At 41.0% G+C, this 25,901-nt stretch overlaps 1 protein-coding gene across 6 annotated transcripts; it reads right to left on the bottom strand.

The window, feature by feature from the left end:
- Positions 1–1,708: 1,708 nt before the first annotated feature.
- Positions 1,709–25,289, bottom strand: ctnnd1 (catenin (cadherin-associated protein), delta 1). 6 transcript variants are annotated; one of them, XM_072678440.1, is made up of 21 exons: positions 25,110–25,194; positions 15,132–15,283; positions 12,537–12,608; positions 12,202–12,330; positions 11,737–12,020; positions 11,307–11,579; positions 10,963–11,218; positions 10,644–10,866; positions 10,368–10,557; positions 9,008–9,125; positions 8,740–8,896; positions 8,408–8,425; positions 7,793–7,858; positions 7,521–7,648; positions 7,249–7,399; positions 6,499–6,694; positions 6,041–6,234; positions 5,866–5,919; positions 5,673–5,755; positions 5,313–5,414; positions 1,709–4,215 (listed from the first exon to the last, which is right to left on the bottom strand). In XM_072678440.1, exons 2-20 carry the CDS (start codon positions 15,276–15,278, stop codon positions 5,355–5,357), a joined length of 2,799 nt encoding a protein of 932 aa, XP_072534541.1. In that variant the 5' UTR covers positions 15,279–15,283; positions 25,110–25,194; the 3' UTR covers positions 1,709–4,215; positions 5,313–5,354. The 6 variants fall into 6 exon arrangements, with proteins under 6 accessions (XP_072534541.1, XP_072534538.1, XP_072534544.1 ...); XM_072678437.1 differs by having other exon boundaries at positions 5,360–5,414; XM_072678443.1 differs by lacking the exon at positions 15,132–15,283 and having other exon boundaries at positions 5,360–5,414; positions 25,110–25,289.
- Positions 25,290–25,901: the final 612 nt, after the last annotated feature.

The following is a 25,901-nucleotide window of genomic DNA, read 5'->3' as shown; positions in this document are numbered from 1 at the left end:
GGCTGTGAGAATTTGATTGCATTTAGCGACAAGAGCGTTAGTGGAGGTCAGGATGTTGAATGATCACCACTCTCAGCTCATCCCAAAAGTACAGGATCCATCACCACCACTCCAGAGAACACAGCTCCACTGCTCCACAGCTCAATGCTGGGAGGGCGTTATACCCCTCTATACCATGCCTGGCATTATAGGCAGGGTGCCAATACGTTACTGTTTATCTGCTCCAGAGTCCTTTCTATTGGCAGTAACAGAGAAATATTTAGTCACCTAAATCAAGATAAACTTAAAACCTCTAGTTCACCCACTGGAGACATGTCAACACCACACTGCTATCCAACGGAGTGGCTAACGTCAAGTAAACGTTGGCACTATCTAAGTAAATGTTAGCTATATCATACACACCGCCTGAAAATGAGGACTACATTATGCATATGGACAATATTAGATACATTATATGGACAAAAGTATTTGGACACATGCTCATTTATTGTATCCTCTGAAATCAAGGGTAATAATAAAAAAAAGATTATTCTTTTGTTAGTAACTGTCTATACTTTCCAAGAAGCTTTTTACTTTTGGAGCATGGCTGTGAGGATTTGATTGCATTTAGCGACAAAAGCATTAGTGAGGCAGGGTGCCAATACTTTCATGTTAATCAATAGAGTCCTTTCTATTGGCAGTAACTGCGTGCGTGCATTTGCACATCTGTGTCACCAATAGGTGCAACTTAAAGAGGATGAATGCATTCATTTGGAGCGTCCACAAACATTTGGACATAATGGCTAATGTCATGACCTACATAAAATATCCGATAGGAATAAAAAATACCCGATGCTGTAACTCCTCATAAACACAGGCTCAGTTTAGAGTTTCCGTTCCACCTTAAATTAGGCTGTAGTTATATTCTGCGCATGCGCAAAAGCTTCAAACCTGCTGTAACTGCTGCACTATTTAAGGTGGAACCGAAAATTGGAAATAGACAATTTTCACTCCACGTTTGGAAAAACGGAACCATCAAGGTTTTAGAATAACTGATGCATTAATGAAACACAAACACACAGGATCAGCCTGCAAGAGGTAGCTAGCTAGAATCACTGAACCGTATACACAATAGCTGGCTAGCCATGTCCTGGGTCATCAGCTGACCGGTTACTTGACCAAATGTACTTGTCTTTATTAACGTTACTGACCCGGTTTCTTTCCTTTTTTTTTTATTACCTAGATCAAACTAATCCACCCAACCCAGGACAGACTCTGATCTAGTTCATTGACTTTAATTTACAGGGTTGCAGCTTGGGGTAAGGGGTATTAGGAAATATGGCAATCATAACACTCAAAGCCAAAATTCCAAGACTACAATTATTTTAATGAGGTTAGACAAGAATAAGCCAATGGTTACCTGAGCAGAAATAGTTACTTTCTATAATTACAGAATGAATTTGCTCTGGCTCCTAAAAATGACATTATCCACTCGGTGTCCAACAATGGCACAATGTGCCTGACTGATTTTTACAATAGTGGGTTGCAGGATAAGACGATTAAGACCGTGTCTTTCTGCACTGGCTGCATTGTACACACACCCCTAACATCTTTTGTTGATGTATCTGTTGATGTGGTTTGAGCAGATTGAGCTCCAATTCATGACTATGTAGGCTGGAGAAAGAGATTTACAGGGTAGTCAACACACGCAATACACAAAATCCAACCCTTGAAAAAAAAATCATCCTTTTATTAAAAACAGTATTGCTAAGTTACATGTTCAATCCATGAAAGAAAGGTGCAATGTTTAAGAGCCAAGGCAAAGAGATGAAATATTTATCACCAGAACGATCAGATTTAGTCTTGCATATAAACTGTATGACAATTGACAATACATGACACATGATTTTTTTTCCTTGTTTTGTTTTTAATTAAAAGATATAAACTGTAAATGCATTTAATTAAAAATAAAACTGATTGCATATGCATTCACCCACAACAGCCCCAGAAGAACAAACAAAATAATCCCCAATCATAAAATATAAAAAAAGGAAAACAAAGAGACAACCAAGAGGAAAACAAATAATTAAAATTAACAAATATTCTCTGGTATATATAGTTAAATGTGCTTTTATTTTTTTTCTTTATCTAAATATCAAGCTAGAATCAAAATCTGAGCTCTGCCTCAATTTAGCCTGTAATAGATGCAATTTTTCCATTAAGAGATTTAAAAAAAAAAAAAAAAAAAAAAAAAAAAAAAAAAAAAAAAAAAAAGTCTTTCGCTTCCCTCAAAATCAAAATGTCCACAGTTTCATGAAACTTATGGACAACAGTCAAATGTCCCGTCCTCTGGTTACTTTTACTCTTTAAAAGCCATAATTCTGTTGAATTAGTTAAGACAACCGTAGTCTCTCACATGGGGGAGAAAATGTTAGGGAGGAAAAAAGGTAAATCATAGGTGTAAATTCAAATAAAAAAATAAAATAAAAAAAGGGGGAGAGGGGAAGGCAACAACTTAACTCCTAGTGCTAGAGAATCCATTCAGCAAATATCTACATCTGAATCACTGTGCATTTCGAATATGCAGTCTATGGCGCGAGCGTCATGCTCGTCGCATAAAAAAACAAAACAAAAACAAAGCCCAAACGCATCCTTAATATTCCATCATTCACTCCCAATACAAACAGGCACTGGAGAGGAGAGGCTGAACAATGGCCAAACTCTCAGACTCCTAAACCTAAGCATGTCCTCCATGTACTCTTCTGAAACCAACGCTCAGACTCTCTCACAATTGCACGCGCACACTCACATGTACAAGCCTAGCAGACTGATCAGCGAGCGAGGCACTCAGAGTAAGCAGGGTGGATTTGTTAGACGCCAACATATTTACACAGACATCTATATTCAGACAACAGGAAACAACAGAAAGCAAGAACTGGTCCAAGGGCCTAACTCAGAGTGGCAGTGCTGCTGCAGGATCAGAGATTCTGCCATTTCTACTCATTCTTTTCACTCAGGGACCCTGATCCATGCAGAGCACTCCCACTCTGAGGTGCTTTACGGATATTGCACCAACTCTGCTATTAACCCTGCCTAAGGAGGAATTTGAGCACTGGGATACAAGTGGTCATTTCCCAAACAACTCAGGCTGACATTTTCTTAACCACTTAAAAAAAATCTTTGCAATGCAGGGGAATAAATTGCAGTACATTTCTCTTCCCAAAGCCAATCATCTTTCTTTAAACTCTACCAATATCTAATTCACATCTCTACTACTTTGCCAGTCTCCTTGGACAGTCACCAAGTTAACAATGAAAATGGGCTGCAAAAGCTGAAGTAGCAGGGGGTGGCCAAGTGGTTGAGATGATGGTTAAATTACAAAATGGCCCCTGTTCCCGCCCAAACACTATGAGACATACATGAAATATTGTATACACAAATTACTTATTATAACTGAAGACAGTGATGCAGTTTGGCATAAATGCTGATCACTGTCCATCGCAAAGCAAAATGAAACATGAAGTGGAAATCCACTGTAATCCTCGACCATTCTTACGGCTACATAAACTCCTAAGAAAAGTAGTAAGGGGTTGAAAAGGTTTGAAACACATCAATATGAAGTTATACAATGAGGTCATTAGTGTTTAAAAGATACAAAGAGGGTGATTCAATGACAAAATGTTATTGTTTGTGTTACCCCTAACCATAATGCAGATTTGTCAATACATTAGGTCACAAACATTCCTGTAGTGTAGTGACTCTCAGGTCATGATGTAGAAATCTCCCAATTAATCTCAACCATTTTTGTAGAGGGACAACTTAAACATTGCACACTACACAGTTCCATGAGAGTAATAAAAAAAATAAAAATAATAAATGGAGGACATATGAATGGCAAAAACCCATTCCAGTTCTTCAGTGTTTTCAGTCCCTTGTGTTTCTAAATGAAGCCATTTTCACAGCAAAAAAAGTGGTATGGATTAACTGTACCAAAAAAAAAAAAAAAGTGTTTTGCCTCCTCAAGTAGTGGCTGTCAGTCATTTGGATCTCAGAGAGAAAGAGTAATAAGGAGAGTGTGAACGAGAGAGACAGAGGAGAAGGGATAATGATGGAGGAAGAGATTCTCTGCGTTATTGATTAGTGGCTGTGGTCCCTTCATGATGAGATCAGAGGCTCAGCAGGGACAGTAGGCATGAAGAGGGCGCTCGCCACGAGTAATGCACACTATCAGTTTTTCTGTGTGGAGAAACAAGACAAGAGAAATAAATACAGATGTAAAAGCTAATTTGACAACTCATTGTGATTAACAGTTAAAAAAAAAAAAAAAGAAAAAAAAAAAAAGAAGACAATTTCTGAAAAGAGAACCTGTTTACACCCAATATTTTCCTGCTATGTGGACCGAAGAAAAAGAAAACTTACGAAAGCTAATCTTGAAGTCTCCTGGGTAGGAGAGTGTTGAGGGCCTTATTCCAGATTATGTAACTGGTTTGATATCATATGGTCTTGGAATACCACTGTTCTGCTCCCAGCACACTTGATACAACGAAAAGTATTAAATCAAACCTTTCTTGATATATAGGAAAACAAGAATACAAAGCAATGGTACTCCAAGAGCAGGACTGAGAACCACTATATTACAGAATCAGAAAGCTTACAGTCAAACAAATAGGTGACAGTCCCAGTGTGTTCATTATTATTTTTGTCCTTTTTTATTGAGTACCATTATTATAATTGCTTTAGCATTATAGCTGCTGTACTTTTACCTTTAAATACTAATTTATAAATATTTATTTTTTCTTCCTACAAACTATATTCATATTTAAAGAACACTCAATCCAGAGATTTGAACAAACGACATAAAAATATTCCCTTCCTACTATTAATTGAAGCCATCCTAATCTGGTTGGAAGCAGAAATTCCAAACAATTGACTTCCTGAAATGTGCAAATACAACAATACAAAGACTCAATCATTCCTTTAAGACACTGACTTTATGTAACAAAAAGTCACAAAACATATGAAGGGCGTTTTGTGCATGTGCCATCATATGCACAAACCCACTCAAAGCTTACAAAGCCCACAATCAATGAGGGGAGGTTATATGACTACACATAAGCCATGTGGCCAAAGTGAACACATGACCAACACAGCTATTTCTTTACAAAATATAAATAAAATAAAACTACACTAAAAAGAGAACAACCACAGAACTATGCTGCATCAACAGCAAAAATATATTTACAATAAATGTTACAGCAGCAGGGGTTAGGACCACACACACACATACACTGAGAGCCCATGCAGTGAAGGAAGGAGGCAGTGGACACACATACCATGCTCGCTCATGCACTGAGTAGGGGGAGGGGGGGAGTGGCCTAACCATCGTAAGAGTCCAGCAAGGGCATGGAGCCCCGCCTCTCCCCATACATCCCTCCCTAAGTGAGAATGTGAGAGTGGAGAGAGGTGTTCACAGAGGTGATAAGGGTCATCAGAGGCAAGAGAATGTGAACAAGAGAAGAAGAGAGAAAAGGATAAGAGTTTGTTTTAGTAGAAATATTTACATTTACACATCTCCCTGTAAATAGTGTTAGAGGTAAGTAAAAAGCATGCTGTGCAAGTCTGGTTTTGGTAGATCACTCTATGTTTTGCTATTTAAATTTCACAAGGACATGCTTTTTTTTTTATTTTTTTACCTGAGCTGCATCACTGTCTGCAGGCTCTAGAGTGTCATCCAAAGTGTTCCTCCTTCCTCTGTGCTCCAGTGTAGTGTAAGTGTCTGGTATGTGATGCAAAAACACAATGAATTAATATTTGGTACACATTTAAGAGCAAATATCAGAATGCAATACATTCAGTATTCACCAAAGTTTAAAATGATTAAATTACCTGATCCCATGTCGTTTAGAGGAATCATGTTTCTATCTCTGTCCTGCTTTCCTCCTAGAAAAATAAATGTTATTCAGAATAAAACAACCAAAAAAACTAAATACAATATTAGCGACAATGGAAAAAAGGGGAAGGGAAGGATATGAGCTGGTTAGTCTAGGAGTGAGTGTCTCACCTCTATCAATAAGTGGAAGGGTGCTGCTGTCTTCGTAGCCACCATTGCTGCGCGTGTTATTAGGAGGATTGACACCAACCACAAAGTCGGATTTCTTCCAGCCGTCCTTCTCCAGCGTACGCCGGAGCTCTTTAAAGCCCCAAACAATCTGTAGCACCAGGCCAGCTCCGCGCACCTCCCGATCAGAACGGTTACTGTAGGACAAAGGCAGCGTTTGCACTATGCCAGTCATGATCGGGGACAACATACTGTCCCAAAAATAATTGCAATAGTCATTTTAAGGTCACTTTATACCCATTATTATAAACAGCATATCAATGCAATTACACCCTTTAAAAAGCAATGGCCTTTTAATTAAGATTATTTTGACATTGGCACTGCAACACAATATGACTGCAGAGTCCAAAGTACAGCAGAACTGCGAATGGACGGACACGGACACACAAACACAGACTGACCCCTCCTTATTGATGAGCACCAGCCGCTCGATGCCTTGTGAGCTGCGCAGGGTTTTGGCAGCATCCACACTGGAGCCCACCACCTCAGCCAGAGTGCTCAGCACCGACACCACAGTCTCCTCAGAAAGAGCACGCACAGGCTGGCTCTGTCCACCACCCGGTAGATCCGCCACCAGGTTTGGCACGGCATGTTTACCTACAAGTGCCCACACACACACACACATACACACACAAACTAAGTATACTACCAAATACTGTTAATGAACATTTAACTCCAAGAGATTTTAACATGCATAAAATGCAGCTACTTAAAAAGACAGCATTTTTAATGCCGCAGAGAAGCTCTTCAAAGCTTCCACTTCGATACTTGCCAAAGGCAGAATGCTTCTCTGACAGGCATTCACACTGCCACAGCAAGCCTTTTTCTAACTGCCTCTCTCTCACTAAACAGTGTGATAGGATGTGAGCAGAAATAGCCTACTGTGAAAATTCAGCATTCAGCACAGCAGTGAAATGAACAAGAGTGAGATGAGATTAATGCAACACCCAGGTAACAGGATACCATGTTACTCAGCCTTTGTATTGTAATTGCCACTGACACACTTCAAGCAGCTACATTTAGGCATTAACAGATTTTTCACATTTCAACATTCCTCATACTTCACTGTTCTTTACAGCACTTGGATTGGAATGTTTTCGTTGCACAGCAAAACAAGACATTTCTTTGCACATAAAAACACACACACAAACCTAGCAGTTCACGATTGCGAGCATCAATAGCCAGGTTTCGAAGAGCCCCAGACATAGCTCTGACCACACGGTCGTTCCCATGAGCCAACAGCTCAGTCATCATGGGCAGCCCTTTCTCCTGCCTCATTACGGCCCGTATGTAGCGTCCATACTGAGAGAGAAATAAAAAGAAAGCAACCATGTAAAATGTCAAATACAGCAAAAGTGGAGAGCGGTGGCTATAATTAAAGTGCTGCATGGCAGCTGTGTGGTGGTCAGTAGCATATACTTACAGTCCAGCGGCCTGCACACAGATTTTGTATGGCTCCTGCAGAAGCTTCTAGAACGGAGGGATTCTTACTTTCCCTCAGCAATGAAGTGTACACACGAACCACCTCAGGCTGGAATAGCAACTCATAACCTACAATAAAAATTACATTTAGTCAAGCATTTGAAAGGCTAATATTTTAAACTTTATTCTCTCCATTTTTTCCTTTTAGAGCATTATTCACTCTGAGGTGTGCACACTTCAGGGAGTCATTAAAGGCACCTTACGCCTCCATACCTTTGGCTTGTGTGGTCCTCTTTGGAATGTCAATTGTGTCTGAAGTCCCATCATCATCTTTCCTCCCTAAAATTAATACAGGAAATGCTATGAAAAATACCTGAAATCTGCAAGACCCACAGTACTTATGGGTATTTTAAGAATTATTGCTTCCTTTAATAAAAAAAAAACAACAAAAAAGGAAAAGCCCTAACAGAAAATAGTGGTACACACCAGATGTTAGTCTGTGTGCTATAGCTGAGTAAACTATAAAAGCATGGGTCAGTTGTGAGATAAGCACTTAAGAAGTGGTAAAACACCCTGGTGCCCCCCTTGAGGTCAGATGAAATGTTACAGGCCATATTTGTAAAATAACAGATGGTGAATGTTGGAGTGTATGACTGCACCTTTAAGAATGCAAAACAAGTTTCCAAAATTAATTTGAAATGGGTTACAAGACAGAAAATGGTTTAATTTGTTTAAGAATTGAAAAAAAAAACCCATTTCAAATTCTATAAGTTAGCCAGTGCACTGAATAAAACCAAAAACAGAAGAGTTGATTGGCAGGCATAAATAGCATAATTTATATTACTGATAAACAAAAAGCAAGCAATGCTTACAAAAGGACAGGCTTACCTTTGGAAAACCACTCGTCTGGACCGAAAGAAGAAAGCAGGAGAGGGGAAAATGCATGGCAGGAGTGGAAAGACAGGGAGAAAGGATTTCAGTAAGAGAAAACAGAGCAACAGTGCCCCAGCCACCAAAAGCAACAAGCTTGCATTCATAAACTTAAGAATAAATAAAAAAAAAAAGCATAATTCACATGCAATAAAATTCAAACAGACTAACATTTGATAGAGTATTGAACATAAACTTCCAGTCGTGAAGGTTAATTAGTCTTTGTTTTACTCCTATGCAAACAAATAGCAATTTATTTTGAATTCTTGAGCGTGCGCACACAGACACACCTTTGCCCTTGCGAGAGCTGAAGCAGCCAGTTTTCTGATTGGCAGGGGTTGGGCCCTGGTTTACAGGTGTGGTCTCCTGGTAACGCTCACAGCCTGGCACCTCCCGATGCACCTGATAGGACAGATTCCTCAACAGACACATACTGTTCTCTACCAGCTACAGAGAGGGAGATAGAGAGAAATTGCAAAAATAAGAAATGACAAAGAATGCTTACCAACATACTGGATATTCCACTCAAAAATTGTAATTGGCAACATTTAACATTACCTTGTTATCCACATCTTTACAGTTAATCTGGGATTGAACAATGTACATGAGTGAATCCACCAAGCCGGAGCATTCTCTCAGCTTCCTCCTGGCCTCACTCCTCTCTGAGCTCACATTCCTGCAGAGATCAGACACCGCATGCGTTAAAGAAGGGGGGGGGGGGGGGGGGGGTTATATAGTAGGTTTTGGTTATTATAGTAGGTTTGGTAACAGACTTACTGTTTTTTCATAATTTGACAAATTTGAGCAAATGAGCAGTTATGTGATGCTTTCAAGCAATCTGACTTAACGTAACTCAAGACACCATGCACCTATGCAAATATAACCCCTGAAAACTCTTCAGAAAAGTAACTAATCATACCACATGTACACAATTACCAGAAACATTATTATTATTATTATTATTATTATACAGTGGTTAGAGTACAAGTCTACCACAAACATTATTATTGTCTGGAAAAAGCTCTGCATTAAACACCTATGAAGTGCACATAAAGATGCAGACAGAGAAGTGACTTAAAAAAAGAGCTTGAGCAGCAAGGAGTAAGACACTTCTAGCTCTCCTTAGATGTAATCAGGGGGAAAACATTTCTCTTGGGTGAACAGAGAGCTTTCTAAAGGCAAACAGGAGTAAAGGAGCATCTCAAAGAGAAGCACTGAAGAGAAATAAGTGGATTTAGAGAGATCACATTTCTTTCTTTTGTCCCTTCAGAGTCCAATTAGATTGAAGTTCATGCACGCACACACAGCTCACAATACAACAAGCATTTCCCTTTTAACTTCCCCTCTTTCATACTTGCAAGAAAGTAGTTTCCTCTCACACATGTGCGCACACATCCTTCTGTTTTCGATTGCTTACAGATAACCCTTTACCAACAAATTTTTGCACTGTTAAAGACCCTCACACTAGTTCTCAAATATTCCACCTGTCCCTCTTCAAAGTGTCTGTTGAACCCTGCATGGACAGACCTGCCGGTTTGCTGTGCAAAGTATGAGCTTACATCAAAGTCACAATTAGTTGAGATTACATGCAGTAATCAGGTGAAAAAAGACCTAGCGTGATTTCCAGGAAACTAAGAATCCATTGTTGAACATAAGTCATTACTATGAAGATTTCTAGAAAACGTTATTACGACACACAAACAGCCTTTGATCTATGTTTTTGAAATATGGAATAATGGAATCCATATCCATGCATCCCAATTTGCAACAGGACTTTAAATGCAAATGACAACCCATGTATTTGAGTAAAACAGCATTTTAACCAGATTAACTTGTGCAAATGCTGCTTTGCTCAGATGCAGATGGTCATTTACAGCTAAAGTCATCGCATTCAAACAAAAAAGTATGACAATAATACCTCAAGCAACCGGCAGTGTTGGTAAGAGCAGTCTCCCACTCCAGGTGTCGAGGCTTGCAGCTTTCTTCTCCATCGTTCCCTCTCTCCCAGCCAGAGTGTGGCACCATGACTTCATCAGACAGTGCATGTAGTGCATGGTCCACAATCTCCATCTTCACAGAGTCATGAGAGGAAAGGTTCCACAGCGTGCCTAAAACAGGAACCAATTATGACCATTTCTGAGACAAGTAATCTTTAAGCTTTTTTTTACTGCATTACATTTATGTGCGTACATACCTGTAATTGTATCAGTGAGGTCCTGATCCCTGGTCTTTCTTAGTAGCCGCACAAGAGCAGGAATTCCATCGCAATTCTTGATGGCAATCTTGTTGTCAGGATCTCGTCCATATGAGATGTTTTTAAGCGCTCCACAAGCTGCATGATGCACTTCCTTCTTTGGATTGTCCAACATTGATACCAGAGCAGGTATGCCCTTCAGACGCCTTACTTCTGATTTCACCTACCAGCAAGGTGACAGAGGGAGTGAGCAAAAAGCAGTGTGGCAAAACACGAGCAGGTTTAGCCCTTCTCATTTACTTCTGATGTACTTGTGTACCTTGTCATTTTTAAAAGTGAGATGCTGGAGGTACGCAGCAGCATTGCTCTTGACCGGATCCAGGCGGTAGTTGAGCATGGCAATGACCTCCGGTAGTTCAGGCTGTCTCCATGATGTAGGGGCAGGGCCTTTTCGCAGGGTGCTGTCCAGCGATGCCATGCTGCCCCTTTCTCCTTGAGCCAGGGGAGCCCCTCCTCCCCAAAAGTACATATCACCTGCTCCACTCATATCTCCATCCAGAGTGCCCTCATAAGACCTACACATACACCAAGATATAAAAAGTTAACAGCACAATAGAAGAACAGTTTATGCATTTAACCACACCCCAATACAACTATACTCACCCTGTCCGACGTGGTGGTGGTGCAGCATGGTGCGCTAGCCGGGGCATGGTGCTGTAGTGCATAGGTGGCCCCATGCCATAATCAGGCTCATCATATCCCAAACTTCTTTGGTCATCCTCCAGGCCGTATGGCTCAGGGACAAAGCGCTGAAGGCCAGAAATCTCTAGAGCGCTGCCCATGCGTCCCACCTGAGGCTGAGCCGCATAGGGGTCTAGCTGTGGTCTGCTGTGGACACGATAGCCGGCATCTAGCGTGCGGTATCCATCCACAGGCCTAGAAAGAACAAAACAAAAATATCAAGATGAAATAGTTTTACCAAGCTTTCTTAAACCAACTCTTAATTCGTTCCCACATATTGCCTGCTGTTTTTTCATCACAATATCCATTTTGATATCTGCAGCTGTCTATTAATACACAAACACTCACACACCTGTATCGGTCGTCCATGCGTACCCCTCGGCTGAGACTAGCATAAGTTTCAGAGGGTGGGGCAGTGCGGTAGTCATCGTAACCCCCTGGTGGTCCGTAATGGTAGTTACGAGGGACTGTAGCAGTTGGATAGTCCATATGTCCACCTGGCTGCCTATACATGCGGTCTATTGGGGCGTTATAGCCACTCATACCAGTGACTGAGCCGGTACCATCCAGGGAAAGTGTGTCAGAGACTGAAGGAATAACTGTACGGGTAGTGGTGGTCTTTGTGACCTTCTTGACCTGATATGAAAAATAATTAATACAAGTGCTATTATTTTCTCTGTATGAAAAATTACAAATAACCATCATATAGAAAATGGAAAAGTTGTTTTCCAAGTTTCCCCACTTGTGTTTTTGCAACAAGACAGTAATGGTGTATATGCTACCAAGAACACAGCAATGAAATGGCAGAAGTGCTTACTGTAGTTTCGGTGCGACGAGTGGTGCCATCCTCACTATGTTCAACAGAAATAACTGGCGATGTCTCTCGAGGGTCTTCCTCTACAGTGACAGTCTCCTCGAGAACATGACCTGGGTCCAACATCCTGTACTGTAAGAGGGACATACATGCGCACACACACAAACAACAGAACAATAGTGAGCAACAGTCATATGCTGTAAAATGTTTCCTGTCTTACAAACACCATCTGGACCAAAAAAAGTAATAAATAAATATAAAAAAAAAACAAAAAAAAAACCCCCACACAACCCCAACTACAAAATGGAGAGAAAAATCAACCACACACACAAACCTACCTGTGTCCCGTTTATATATCCCTCGTTTAGCTTCAGCCTCTCTAATTCTGCATCACCAGGGATACGCCCGTTCTAGAAAAAGATAGTGAGGGAGAGAATGCGTGTAAATAAGTAATGGGAGTTTCTTCATTAGGCAGCATCTTTCATGACTGAAATTTGCCTCAAGGCAACAAAACTCTTGGTAAGAGAAATGACTGGAACATTATAGTGACCAGTAATCTGGCTGCTGATCTATTTTAAGAACATTTAAAGCAGAAGCAGGTTTCTGCAGGATGCAAAGGGAAGATGTCATGACAACAGTTTACACACATACAAAGTTGAGGATGAGCACATAACTAAAACCATACAAGCACATCTGCTTCTACTAGGCTAAGGTATGAACCACGCATGGTGCCTAGACAAACAATAGAACGAATGACTGAAAACGAAGTTTGCAAGAATGAGAAGGAGGGGGAGGACAATGCTTTAGGAAAAGCTCACTCATGCAGCCACACAAAAAAAAAAGAAAAAAAAAGAAGGCATGCCTGCCCCCCACACATACACTTCCATGAGGGAACTAGGCAGGGGAAGAACACACTACTCATTCCATCCCTCAGAGGGAGCCTCTGAGCTGGGTAGAAATCCTAGGCGAGGTCCAGGCTTGTGAGAACCTGTCAGCAGCTAGGCCCAGAGCCTGCTTGGCATCTTAACGTGCCTACAAGTGTGTCAGCAAAGAGGAGATAAGGGCCGATGGTGGCATTCCAAACTACTGCACTACACGCACACTCGTTATCTGTACAATATGAAAGAGCCAGTCCAACAGCACAACACAATGCCTGTTGCATTAGGACCCAGAAAGAAAATATGAAGAGAGCAAAAGCCATAATACCACAATGAGCCTGCATGCAGACATTTTCAGGAAGCACAGTTATCCAATCAAAAATGTGGACAGTCATAAAAGGGAGTGGCAAGTGTCATTTCAGGCTGAGTGAAGACAGATGAGTGGAAGATTAAAAGTAAAATGTCTGCTTGATGTTGAGAAACGTCCGGTAAAAGTCAAAGCTCCCTTTCAATGTGGGTAGGCTTTACTGACTGAACCAGTTTCTTCTTTGGCTAGGATCACACAGCAATCAGGGCTTTTAGGGGGTTTCTGGCTGGCCATACTAGCCTCAATTAACAGAGAGTGGTTTTGCCTGAACATGCTGCATCAGCAAACTGGTATCATCTTTCCTTTCTAGTATGGATACAAGGCAATTTAAAATGAGGTCAATAATTTCTTTACAACCACATCTACCCAAGATGCCTTAAAGTGTACCCACAAAGTCTCCAAGTTAATGTACACAAGAGTTTACAGATTTTACAGTTGGTCAACTCAACAAAACAATCAAAGACAAGTGTTACTTTCAACTGAAAGCAAAAAATCTAAATTTATATATTTTGACCAATTTATAAGAAACAGTAGATATGTACCTAGAGTAAAAACCTCAAACAAACGTGTTTAAACACAACTAACGCAAAAGGATGTAAGTCTCTATTTTATAAAAAAAAAAAAAAAAAAAAAAAAAAAAAAAAAAAAAAAAAACACAAAGAAAGTACGGGAGAAGAGTCAGGCACTCAATAACATACAAACTTAAAAAGATTGTCTACATTTAGATATAAAGTCAGATGCAAAGAAACATCCACAGGCCACAGCCTGTAGCTCCTGAAGGCAGCCTTGCAAATCAACTGCAGACCCATTCAGCTTTGTTTAAAAACAAAATCTGCATCCTAATATGCAGGCTCTCATATGATAAGAATATAAGAATAATTGGGGAATTCATAATTCAGGAATTTTACTCACCGCCCTTTGTCAACATTTGTGCAACCAATAAAGCTCCATTCTTTCTAATCATTGACAGTATTTACTTACAATAAAACAGAATCACATCACGCCAAGTATCGCCTCATTACTGAACTGTCTTAAATTGCATTTTTATACATGTTTATACCGGATCATGAATAAAACCATGCTTGAATAAGAAATTCCCAGTAATTTTGGCAGTTGATCCAGGGATAGGTCTTAGGCAAGCCACTTGCATCCAGCTTAAGAATTGTTTTCCATTAAGACATGGCATGCTTTTGTAAAATCGAAAGACAAAACAGCGGAAGACAACACTGATGAGTGAAGCGCATGATGGTGTAGAGGAGACGGAACAGCAGCATGCATGTTGGATGTCAAAGCTGATCCTAGATCTGGGGTATCCGATATTTTTCCAGCGCAGGGTCATGACGCAGACGCAAAAGTGAACGGAGATGCAACTGGCTTAATGCAAGACGGGAAAGCTTTGTGGTTGATGGCAAATGGGGAAGAGGATGCAAATGATGCAAATGAGATGAAAAACTGTTACAAGAAGAACGACAGAAGTAACTTATGAGGTGAGTCATCATGCACGGAAAGGGGGATGATGTAATGCACACAATGACATGGGATAACGTGGTCACCATGGATGACGACACAGGGCAAATGCGTGGGGCGGGGAGGGCGGCGTAGGTTCATGAGAAGGATGAGAATCGGGGTGGGACAGGACAATGACGTGTGACCCCTGTGGTCACATGAATGGTTGGAGGAGGTGTTACCTGCAGGTTGGGGAGGGGGCGGGGCAGAGTGCCCGAGGGCCCTACACTCCTCCTCTCCTCCTCCAGAGCTCGAGTCAGACGCTCAAACTGCATCTCCTGCTCACGCACGGAGGCCAAGAGAGACGCGGCATTCTCACACTGCTCCATACACACTGAGAGAGAAGAGAAAGCGTTACACACACACACACACACACACTCACATCACTGAATAAAGACCAAGACAAAGGCAGAGAAAGAACAGTACACATCCACTCGTGCACAAATGCCTGAATGAGAGGGAGGGGGGAGAAAAAGAAAAAAAGAAAAAAAGAGCCACTTGAACGAGAAGTTTTGACAAAACACTAAAATGGTACTACTTAAAAAGGCCCAAAGTTATTTATTTATTAATAAAACACAAGTACCAAGTAAACACCAGACATCAGAGTTAAAATGTTCTGGTAAACATCTGGTAAATAAAACACCACAAACTAAGTGCTAAGAAAAAAAATAAAATAAAATACAAGAACTAAGGATATGGCCTTTGTCAAGAAACAACTAAAGAGGTTAGTTAGTAACTTTGGCAAGTTAATAAAATTGAAAACTTATAAGTATAATCAGCTTTGGGCTATCGTGTCTTAAAACATAACTAATATAGCTGAAATAAGTTTCCATGCTACAGAGATCCTAGGTTCTGCTTTTAGGAAAGCAAGCAAGGAGTAGTCAGAGATTAGAAAATGACCAAAAAAAAAAGAAAAATAAGAAAAACAGGATTAGAAAGATAAACAAGGTTTTAGATCTGAGAACAAAAGGGGAGTGCCGAGTTCTGACAAAGCTTTCCAGATAAGAGTGATAACACAGACAGCAAGCAATCACACATACGGACACGCAGCACCACCGACAGGAAACCAAACTGGTTTTGGTGAGGATGATTAACATTTGTGTGTGAGAAAGCGAGACGGAGAGAGGCATCAAGTACAGGCAGGCATAATGAGCTCAGACACAACATAAAAACAGCCAAGGTCTTCTCATATCACTGCAGAGAGCTGTGAAACACTTCATCAGAACTATACTGCACAGCTCATACTCCACCACAACAGACCCAGGGCTTAACAGACATTCACTATACAGGACCAGGCACATAATGGCCTTGCTGATGTCCATTTCAGCTGCTACATTAATGCTTGGTCACCCTTCCAAATTATTCGACAGCACTGCAGATAAATCCACAAAGCACAAAGATGGCTGCTGACCTCTTTAGCTGCTTTTATCTAGTCTACATGGAATACTTTCACTTTCAAACTAAACATCCTTGCCTTTACTTATGTTTGGGTAGGACAAAAGTTGTCAGAGCGATCACAACTAAGTATTCTTTTAAGCAACCAGCCTAACAGGAGACACATTACGGTAATAAAGGGGTAGATCAGTCCGCATGGCACAGGAAGAACCTGCCTGTTCCTTTAATCTTTGTTTGAAATGTGATCAGATAATACAAGCATGGTCACATTTAGCGAACTAAAAATTTAAGCTACAAATAATACTTGCTTCATAGCGAGCTCATAACACTGCTTCCTGCAATTAAACAATTACACACTTCTTTTGCCAAATAATGACTGACTGATGACTAGCAGCTAACAACATTCAGAACATGTGTAGAACACAACTAAGGAAAACTACTGATGTGTTTAAACTGCTTATAATGCTACAGTGACAAATTACCAGAAGTAATTTATTTTACATTTTTAAAACAAGAATTCGGTCAGATCTTTCAAATAAATCATTTGTTTGCAATTTGCTCATAACAGCTAATGACAGTTAAAGAGGCATGATAATGAGCTACCATTTCCATTCTCCCCATCATTGGGAACTCTTTTGCCTATGGGACTTTAACACCATTCTTTACTGCAACTACTTAACCTCTGAAATTCTACAGTGTACAAGGCAGCATTTCAAGTGTGCTATAAGAATTGATATCACCCAGCCTTAATGAACCTCATAACATACCAGCAGCAAACCAAAACTACTAGTGGTATGGGTGTGCCCACTTTGAAACACAGGGTAAACCATTTCATCTACACGTGCTACCACAAGGACTGCACTTTGAACAACCAGTATGGTTGTTTGGGTGACATTTTCACATTCTTCATACAAGACGCCATCTTAACATGAGAAGAGAGGTTTATAAATAAATGACTATGCTGATCTGCACTTGCTCATTAACACCAGTTAGCTGAGAGGAGTAGGGAACTGTAGGGTGTGAAAGACAAGTGAGAAGCTGCTATCCTGTGGAGCTCTATTCTGGGTGCATAACTCAGAGAGAACAAAAACTAGAGATGGCAGCAAATTTCAGTATCTGGATAGCATGATGAACCATCTTTCAAACAGTTGAGGTTTAATAAAAGTAAGCATTTCATGGGCCAGCTAGACTTGAAGTGTACACGTGAAACACTACAAAATCCATTCAGTGTGTACAGTATATCCCCAGGAGTATTAAATCATTTCTCTTACACCACAAATCAAAACTACTCTACTCCAAACCAAAATCAGGTTTTCTGCGGAGAACTGAATGGTCTAAGTATGAACAACCTTCAAGTAAGAAACTCACTAAAGCTACATCAAGAGTATTGTACATGTCTAGTATGACTTTTCTCCTGAAACTAACATAAAATGTGCATCACAGCAAGTTTAAGTTTCAAGTCACAGCTCCAACAAGGAGGGATCTGAGTACTATATCTGTACATTCACTGCTAACCCTCTTTGTGCCCAGAATGATTCACTAATTGATGCATTCACTATTAATTCTGTAAATGCTGCTGTTGTAGACAATTGATCAGAGAATACCTTTGGAAAAACACAAATAAATCAATTATTTTAAACACTACAACAAAGGCTGGTGTGTCTATTTTGATTCCAAATGCTACTGTTAAAGCAAATGACATTAAGAACTGAGGCACCAATTGATGACATGCTAAGTTTGAGGCTAAAATGGAAAAGGCTATTTCAGAACCTCACATCTGGACCCATGCCATGTTACCAGCAAAAGGTGAGAATGACACGTTTTCCATTCAGCTCAAGACAACCATAGCACAGCCAAAGAGAAACATCCCTGCTTTCCTTTCAATCTTTTTAACAAACCTTTCCAACAACTACACAAGCCAAACAACAATTCCAGACGTCTGCCACAGACTAATAACATGCTGGGATTCGTTTAAATAGAGTACAAAAAGACCAAATGGGATGCCTTTGGGACAACTATTACTGTATTTTTATGTTACTCACTGTAGAGCATACAGAAATGTAACCAGTAAAAAGGATAAAGAAATAGTAACTAAAGAATATGGAAGTTCAGATGTGTTAAACAATCCTTTGTCAATGCAGAAAAATGTGGGTACTAAGCAGTGGTCAGTGGTGTGTAGTGTCAATTGCAGGGTTTCAAATGACACTGAGCTGTCCAAAGCTAACAGTAAAAAATCTGCCAAGTGGTACAGGCAGTGTGATTAACAGTTCTATAATAAAGTTAACATCTGTATAAAAGGTTTAATAAAAGAACTGCAGCGGCTGACGAGACTGGATTTCAGATGCATCTACTTCCAGGAACGGAAAATATCCAGTTTTGACTATGGCTTTGATAGAATATACTGCCTTGATGTGGAGAAAGACCACAAAAATTAAAACTCACAATGTCAGGTGAGAGAAGAAGATCTTATAACGCTGAAAATCACAAAAAAATAAATTCACTCTGGAACGGCCAACAACGTTTTTGAACTCTTTGAGGCATTTCTGAAAAAGCCTTGATCTTGGACCACAAAACTGCACTCGCCCAAACGAAACCAGTGAGCAGGGTGAAAGAATCCTCAAAACAAACAGTAGCTTCTAAAAAGAGAGCGAACCCGAAACGGAAGCTCACTCTTGCCAAGGACAAAGCTACACAACTACAACAGAGCGGCTTTCTAAACTCTATGAGCCAGTACTGGACCCTCATAGAACTCAGACCTCTGCTTCACCACGTCTATAACACATATGCCGAGTAAGTGGGTATTTGCAGCTGTCCATCTGGTGGTGGGGGAAACAATAGTAAATGAGAGAGAGCGAGAGAGAGAGAGAGCGAGAGCGCGAGACAGAGAGAGCAAAAAACAGAAGGGTGGGGGTGCCGTCCTTGAAAACACAGATGCAGTAGTCAGCTTCATCGACTTCTAAAACTGTTTTCCACTCTTCCGCAACATACCTTCCACAGAGCAAACACACACTCGCAGAAAATCGGGCAGGCTTGCGCATGCGCACACACTCACATTCCGGTTGGTACTGCGGCATGCCTGATCCTGTCTCATCCTCAAAATAAATACCTTAAAAGTCCTGTTCCTTTTCCAAAATACGCCCCTGATTCTCTTCTCTCCATATCTACTTCCTATGTCTGCCCTCAATCTAACAATGTCTGATTCACAGTGTGAAAGCAATGACTCACAGAGGTTCAGTCTGATTGGGTGGGGGAAGGTTGTGACGCACACCCTTTCCTGTAACGCATTCGCTTACACCTGTAATCACCATGATCCTAATGAAGATACACCTGCATTCACATCTGTGCACACGGAACAATTGCATCAGTGCTTGTGGTTTCAATCTCAGCAATAAGCAACCAACATTTACTATTGTAATGTTCTTTATTTACCTGTGTATTGTTTAAAACAATGTCTTTAATCACAGCAGCGAAGCTGAAAGAAATGCACAACTAATTACTTTAAGCTACACAAAATGTCATTCTTCATGAAGTCAGAGCTGCCTTATCACTAAGGTGCAGGATTGAAAACACAAAAGCACTTCACATACACACAGCTTAATACCCTATTCTTATCTTCAAAGGGCATCCCTTCAAAGCACCACCTTGAATACAGATACTCTGTATTTATGATATAGCCCTTTCTGAGCACATCAGCTCAGCTTTATTTTTGGCAACTGCACCAAGAGTTCCAAAAGTCTTCTCCAGAGAAAGGGAAAAAAGCCACCCCTCTAAATAGGTTTGACCCAGAACAGAGCTTAACTTAATGTTCTTTTTTTTGGGAGGGAAAAAAACAAAACAAAAAAAACCACCAACCAAGGAACTCAAGACTGCCGTCTCAAATAAAACTTGATCATTTTCAACAGTTAAGCCTTTCCACTGGGGTTTACCTACTTACACTAACATTTGAGCCAAACCTGACTGCATTCCCCACATAGGAGTGCGAGATTTGACATCACAGAGACAAACTCCTCTGACAAATGCCAATCTAGCTGAAAGGAAATATCCCAGTAGTTGTACATTCCTCACATCATCTTTTTTAATGAAGCTTCTCTTAATAAATGGTAACACCCATACTTCACCTACAAGAAAGTCTGACTACGTTTACCTATATTAAATGTGTATCTTCAGTTTCACACTAGACCTACAAGGTTAACATAGCTGAAAAGTCCATCATACTCATTGCTCAAATTCCATTGGGGGGTCAGACTTCCACTATATTGGTGTTGCACCTCCCATGCAAAACTTCAGACATATCTGCATATCTGGGGTAAACATACAATTGTGCAAACTTCATTTTTCAAATGCCTTTAACCAAGCGTCTGCTTTCCATCACCACCATTAAAACCAAAAATCAATACTGCTATGTGACACCAATGCTGACAGACAAAATATCCTCCCAGCAATACTTAGACGCAAGCAATGCCAGCCTTACTACAAACAACTTTACAAATGATTTCACAGCCAGAGACAAACTTCCAATGTCAGAATAAAATCATGACACTTTTCACCATGAGTTTCAGCATGTTCTCATCTTCTTGAACATTTGCTGTAAGGTAGCCTGAACAGCTGTCTTAATTCCGTCATAGTTTTCCTCTTCTTGACGTGCAGATTAAAATCAAACCGTGTTTAATATGACCACAAGTTTTTAGTCTGGGCTCATGCAAACTGATGTGGACACTAAATTATCGACAATCAAACAATGACCCTGAAAGATTCTTAGTCTTTGCAAAATTATAGTCAATGACTAAAATAAAATACTTGAGTGATGACAAATTGTCTTTATATGTGACAGACTTTGGTCTTTTAAAAGTATTTTCAAAGTCTTCTAGTGTATGGTGACCATAAGCGGCAAAAGCCCACCGATACATCTTTAAGCACTCAAGCGGGCCAGACAGATACAATCACTGACGTCAAAATAACAAATCTCAGATATGACCAAGACCGGCACAGATATAGAAACAGTAGCATCAGCCCTAAGCCACATTAGGCCGAACTAATTCAATTTGCATGGGTGCTTAATCGTGCGTGTCTGCTAATGGGATAGCTAAGGTATTAGAATGCTAAGCCACTTAACATCCAAAATCTACACACCTACTGCAAACACTCACAGCAGATCCAGACGAAACCCAGATCAAGCCCCGACGCTACGGCCGATAAAGTGATAAAGATGTCGCCTTCACCTATGCACACGTGCAAACGCGAAGGGGCGTACAAGTGGCGCTTACTGCATACCACTGAGCACAGCTGTATCAGCCAGTCAACGGGGATGCTCATGTATCGCAAAGAAAGCCTTTCTGAGACAACAGCTGTTAACTTCTAGGCTGAATTTGCGGATTAAGGAGGGGGAGAAAAATAGGGTATTATATACAGGGTCAGAAACTAACTTCTGTTCACTGTTCAGGAAACAAATTTGCAGCTGTTTTTTTTTTTATTTAATCAAACATTTTGCCAAACCAGAGTGCAAAGACAAACAGGAATATTCATAAGTGTAAATTGCCCAAAGAGCTTAAAAAAAATAAAGACTAGTCAAAACTGAAGGCACACAGAGGTGGCAAAAGGTGACTGCACACACAGTAGCGACCTGAAGTGCAGCTCAAGAAAGAAAGAGTCTCAAAACGCTTCTTCCCCACCAGCACCTGCCACAGCGGGTGGAGTAATAAGCATCTACAAACAGCACTGCCAAAACATACCTGCAGTCCTATCTCAGTCCCTGTGGTTTTGTAACACTGATTAAAGATACCCTACAGCCGTACTTAAAGCTGGCAGTACCAGTCAAAGCTGGTGAGGGGAGAAAAATGACTTCCCACAAGCCCGCAGTGCACGTCCACGCCAGCGGTATTGTAATGCCGGACAATCCACGAGGGTCCCCTCATCCCCGCTGACTCAGGTTAAAACTGAATGTGAAAAGCCGATCCCTCCGTTTTGGCCCGACTCCAAACTAACGCCTCTGTGAACTTTGAGACCACACATACTTCCAACACTCCTACAAGCGAAACTAATGTCACACACAGAGGAGACGTTGAGTAATTTGGACATACCAGAAGCTGAGACGGTCATGGTTTCTGTTAGTCAATACAAAGTTAAGGGGATAAATCTCAAGGCCTGCTGCCTGTATCCTTTGATGAAGCTTATAAGACACTACTTGGACTGAAGAGTGAAGTGAAGCGTTTAAGATTATATAATATTAATAATAATAATAATAATAATATTCATTAAATAAAACCACATTTGACTGCAAATTAGCTAGCTAACTTTCTTGAGGATCAACTACCTATCTAGCTACTTTTCTCAAATTTAGCCTCTACCTGTAGATAGAAAAATATTTTTTTGGAAAGTTTTGGAACTAAAGCACTTTAACCAAGATCGCTGGCAGTTTCCTCCTGTTTTTTTGGAAAGTACCGAGCCCCTATAAGGGTAGAAAAATACCTCGAGTTAAAAAAGTTAAATTAATAAATTAAATAAATTAAACTGAGGGGGCAGTTTTTACGAGTTTTTTTTCAAGGGAAGGTTTTTTGACCCTCTCCTGATACTTTAGGGGCACTGTACAAAAGAATACATCACTTATTGATAACATTTTGGCAAAACGATCTCCTGCTTGTTTGGGCGCTGAAGGTGAAGTTAGCCGTTTGACCGTTAGCCTTTACCTCAGGGGCTAACGCGCGAGCCGATGACGCAGCCCTTTTTAAACGAGAAGGTCTAATTGGAAGAAACGGCCGTTAAACCGCCGGCGTCTCCTCCTCCGGCCAAAACGGCCAAAACGGCCAGATCCTTGCGCCTCCTCCGGCGCTCAAAGCATCGCCTTCCTACTGAAAACTACATTTCTCAAGTATCGACGCAGTCTGTGGTGACTGCCGGGCAGAGACGTGTATTTTAAAACTACTCAACCCCCTTCCGCGTTGGACGGACACACCCTTGTAACAGTAAACCCGGTCATTACACCGTTTCAGAAAATACAGAAATGAAGAAACCTGCAGCCAAAAAGGAGCACAGCACTCCAGCTTATTCACCACGTTTCTCCAGAATCGTCGTGCTTCAACTCAATTCATAGCGGAGGCGCGTTCAGGTGTTGTACAGTAGACTGTTGGGAAAACATGGCGTGTATGAACATGCCCTTCCCTCTTTCAGCCGCCACAGGTCAAGGTAGACACACCCGCAGACCACTCGGAGGGGGGGGGGCATACATTTTTCCTTTTAAGTAGAGAAAACAGCACACACACACACACACACACACACACACACACACACACACACACCATCTGTAATGACTCATGCTAAATATATCAGCCAGGTCAGACGAACCGTAAAATCAGTCAGTCAGTAGTGACCACTCCACATGCTGACTCGCTGTTTCACGCCGTATTGTGTGTAAATGCAAGAAAAGACGAGCTACAAAAAAAAGAAACACACACACACACACACACACACACAACCACGCCTGTCCCTTCCCCCACAAACACACACACACACACACACACACCCATATACCCATTCACCAAGACCTACTCAACAGGTTCTCACAAACTTCACACTCTCCCAACTGCCAGCAGCTAATCTTCCAACACAAGCCCACGTTTCACCTTCTTACCAAACAACAGACTGATAACATCTACCAAGGCTTGTTTACATCCTCCACTAAAATCAGGAGACAGAAAAACACACAAACAAACAACTGAAGAACTTTAAAATTAAAGAATTAAACCACAGACAAAGATTATAAACATCTTCAGCCGTGTGACTGAACCTGGGGGGTAGCTACCATGGGTAGCACTGAGAACAGACCACCAATTCAGACACTAACCCAGAAATAAATATATATTGATATTTTTAAAAAAAGAAAAAAGAAATAAACAATTTCTTCAAAGTTACAGGTGATCTTGACCCTTTGCCAGAAGCCGGTGTTATCTGGTTGGGTTTGGTGAGGAACTTGGTCAGTGCCCAGGATTCCCCTTTATATACACGCCTGTTCAGGTGTTCAATTACAGGTAATATCATCATCATCATCATCAAGCAGTATTTGATATATATATATATTTCACAATGGAACAACAAAAATGTCCATATTAAATACACGCTTACGAAAAACAAAAATACACTGATGTTTTAAATTAGGATCCGGACCAAAGTCGAAACACCGAGCTGCATTACTACTAGATACTAGCTGCTAGCTTACTAAACAACCCTTCCCAGTTTTCGATAGCTAAATAAATAACTAGCTACTTTCTCCTCAACATCACAACAGATACATATATATCTAGTACAAAATGACTAATCTAGCTAAATAAACTATCATACAATGAAACTAAACGACAGCCAAGAAGTTGTGCTAGTGTTAGCTAGCTAGCTAACGTTATATCAAGTTGTCCCGAAAATATGACACGACTCGACTGCACGTCGATAATCATGTAAGCTAGCCTAAAAAAACGCCTAAATAGTTCACTTTAAGTTAAACGAAGTCTCGATGAAACCCGACTTTCGACTTTAGCTAGGAAGCTGATTGCTAGCTGGAGGCAAATGTGAGTCGTGGCTGTCGCGTCGCTAACAAGCCAGCTAAGCTAACGCCACTAGCATGCTAAGTGCTAACGTGTTAGCCCGCTAGCTAACTTCCAAGTTTTCCGAACTAACAAAACCGAGCGGGACTTCAGTGAAAACACACACGGGTCTAGAAAAACACACTTATTTCTACTCGCATGCGGTTTAAAGAGAAATAACCAGTTTCGAAAGTCTACCTTTGTGTTTTTTTGTGCAAGTCCGATGGTGTGGTTGCGGTCTCGGCCTATCGAAACAGGCTCCAGATACTGTGATTTTTTTCCAAGCGCTGGGAAGTAACCGTAATCCCAAACTGGTCTAAATTTGGGCGTTTTAGCCCGCACTGCCACCAAAACGGATCTTCGTCGTTCGCTTTTCACTTTACGTTAACTCTACCGAACCCATTCACACAAACGCAGGGAGAGGAGAAAATCCGCAGGCCAGAATGGATTTATAAAATCTTGCAGTCCTTTCATAAAAGCCCACCTAGCTATCTATCTGTCCTCCTCCTCCTCCTCCTCGCCTTGTTCACTCCTCTTTCCTCGTTCCCCAGTTTTGCCCCTGACCCTCCTGCCCCTCCCCTGCGCAGCCGGAGCAGCGCGCATTTCAGAGCAGGGCGGGGATGGGAGGAGAGTTCGGCGCTCACTGGAGAACCGTACTAGGTCTGTTCTACCGGGAGAGAGAACCCGCTGTACTGAACATGAGCACACTTTTCTTTTTAACGTTATTTTTATGTTTTTGGAGTCTGATAAGGACGTAGGGTGGGACGGGGACGGGGACGGTGTGGCACACCCCCCCTTCCCTCCCCGTTCGGTTTCATCACGTGGCCGGTGGTTTTGGACAGAAATCCCATCAAAAGCAGAGGCGCTTCAGACCTGAACCAACATGATGAGAGCGCCGCCTTACGGTTCAAGACAGGTGGCGCGGACGGTTTGTGTTTTCTGTAAAAAGAAGACGTTAGAATAACTAAACATCCAATCTTCACACAGTAA

The sequence above is a fragment of the Salminus brasiliensis genome, chromosome 4 (genome assembly GCF_030463535.1).
Source record: "Salminus brasiliensis chromosome 4, fSalBra1.hap2, whole genome shotgun sequence".
Classification (NCBI taxonomy): Eukaryota; Metazoa; Chordata; class Actinopteri; order Characiformes; family Bryconidae; genus Salminus; species Salminus brasiliensis.
Note: the sequence above shows the minus strand (reverse complement) of the source record. Positions and strands in the feature narration are given on the sequence as shown.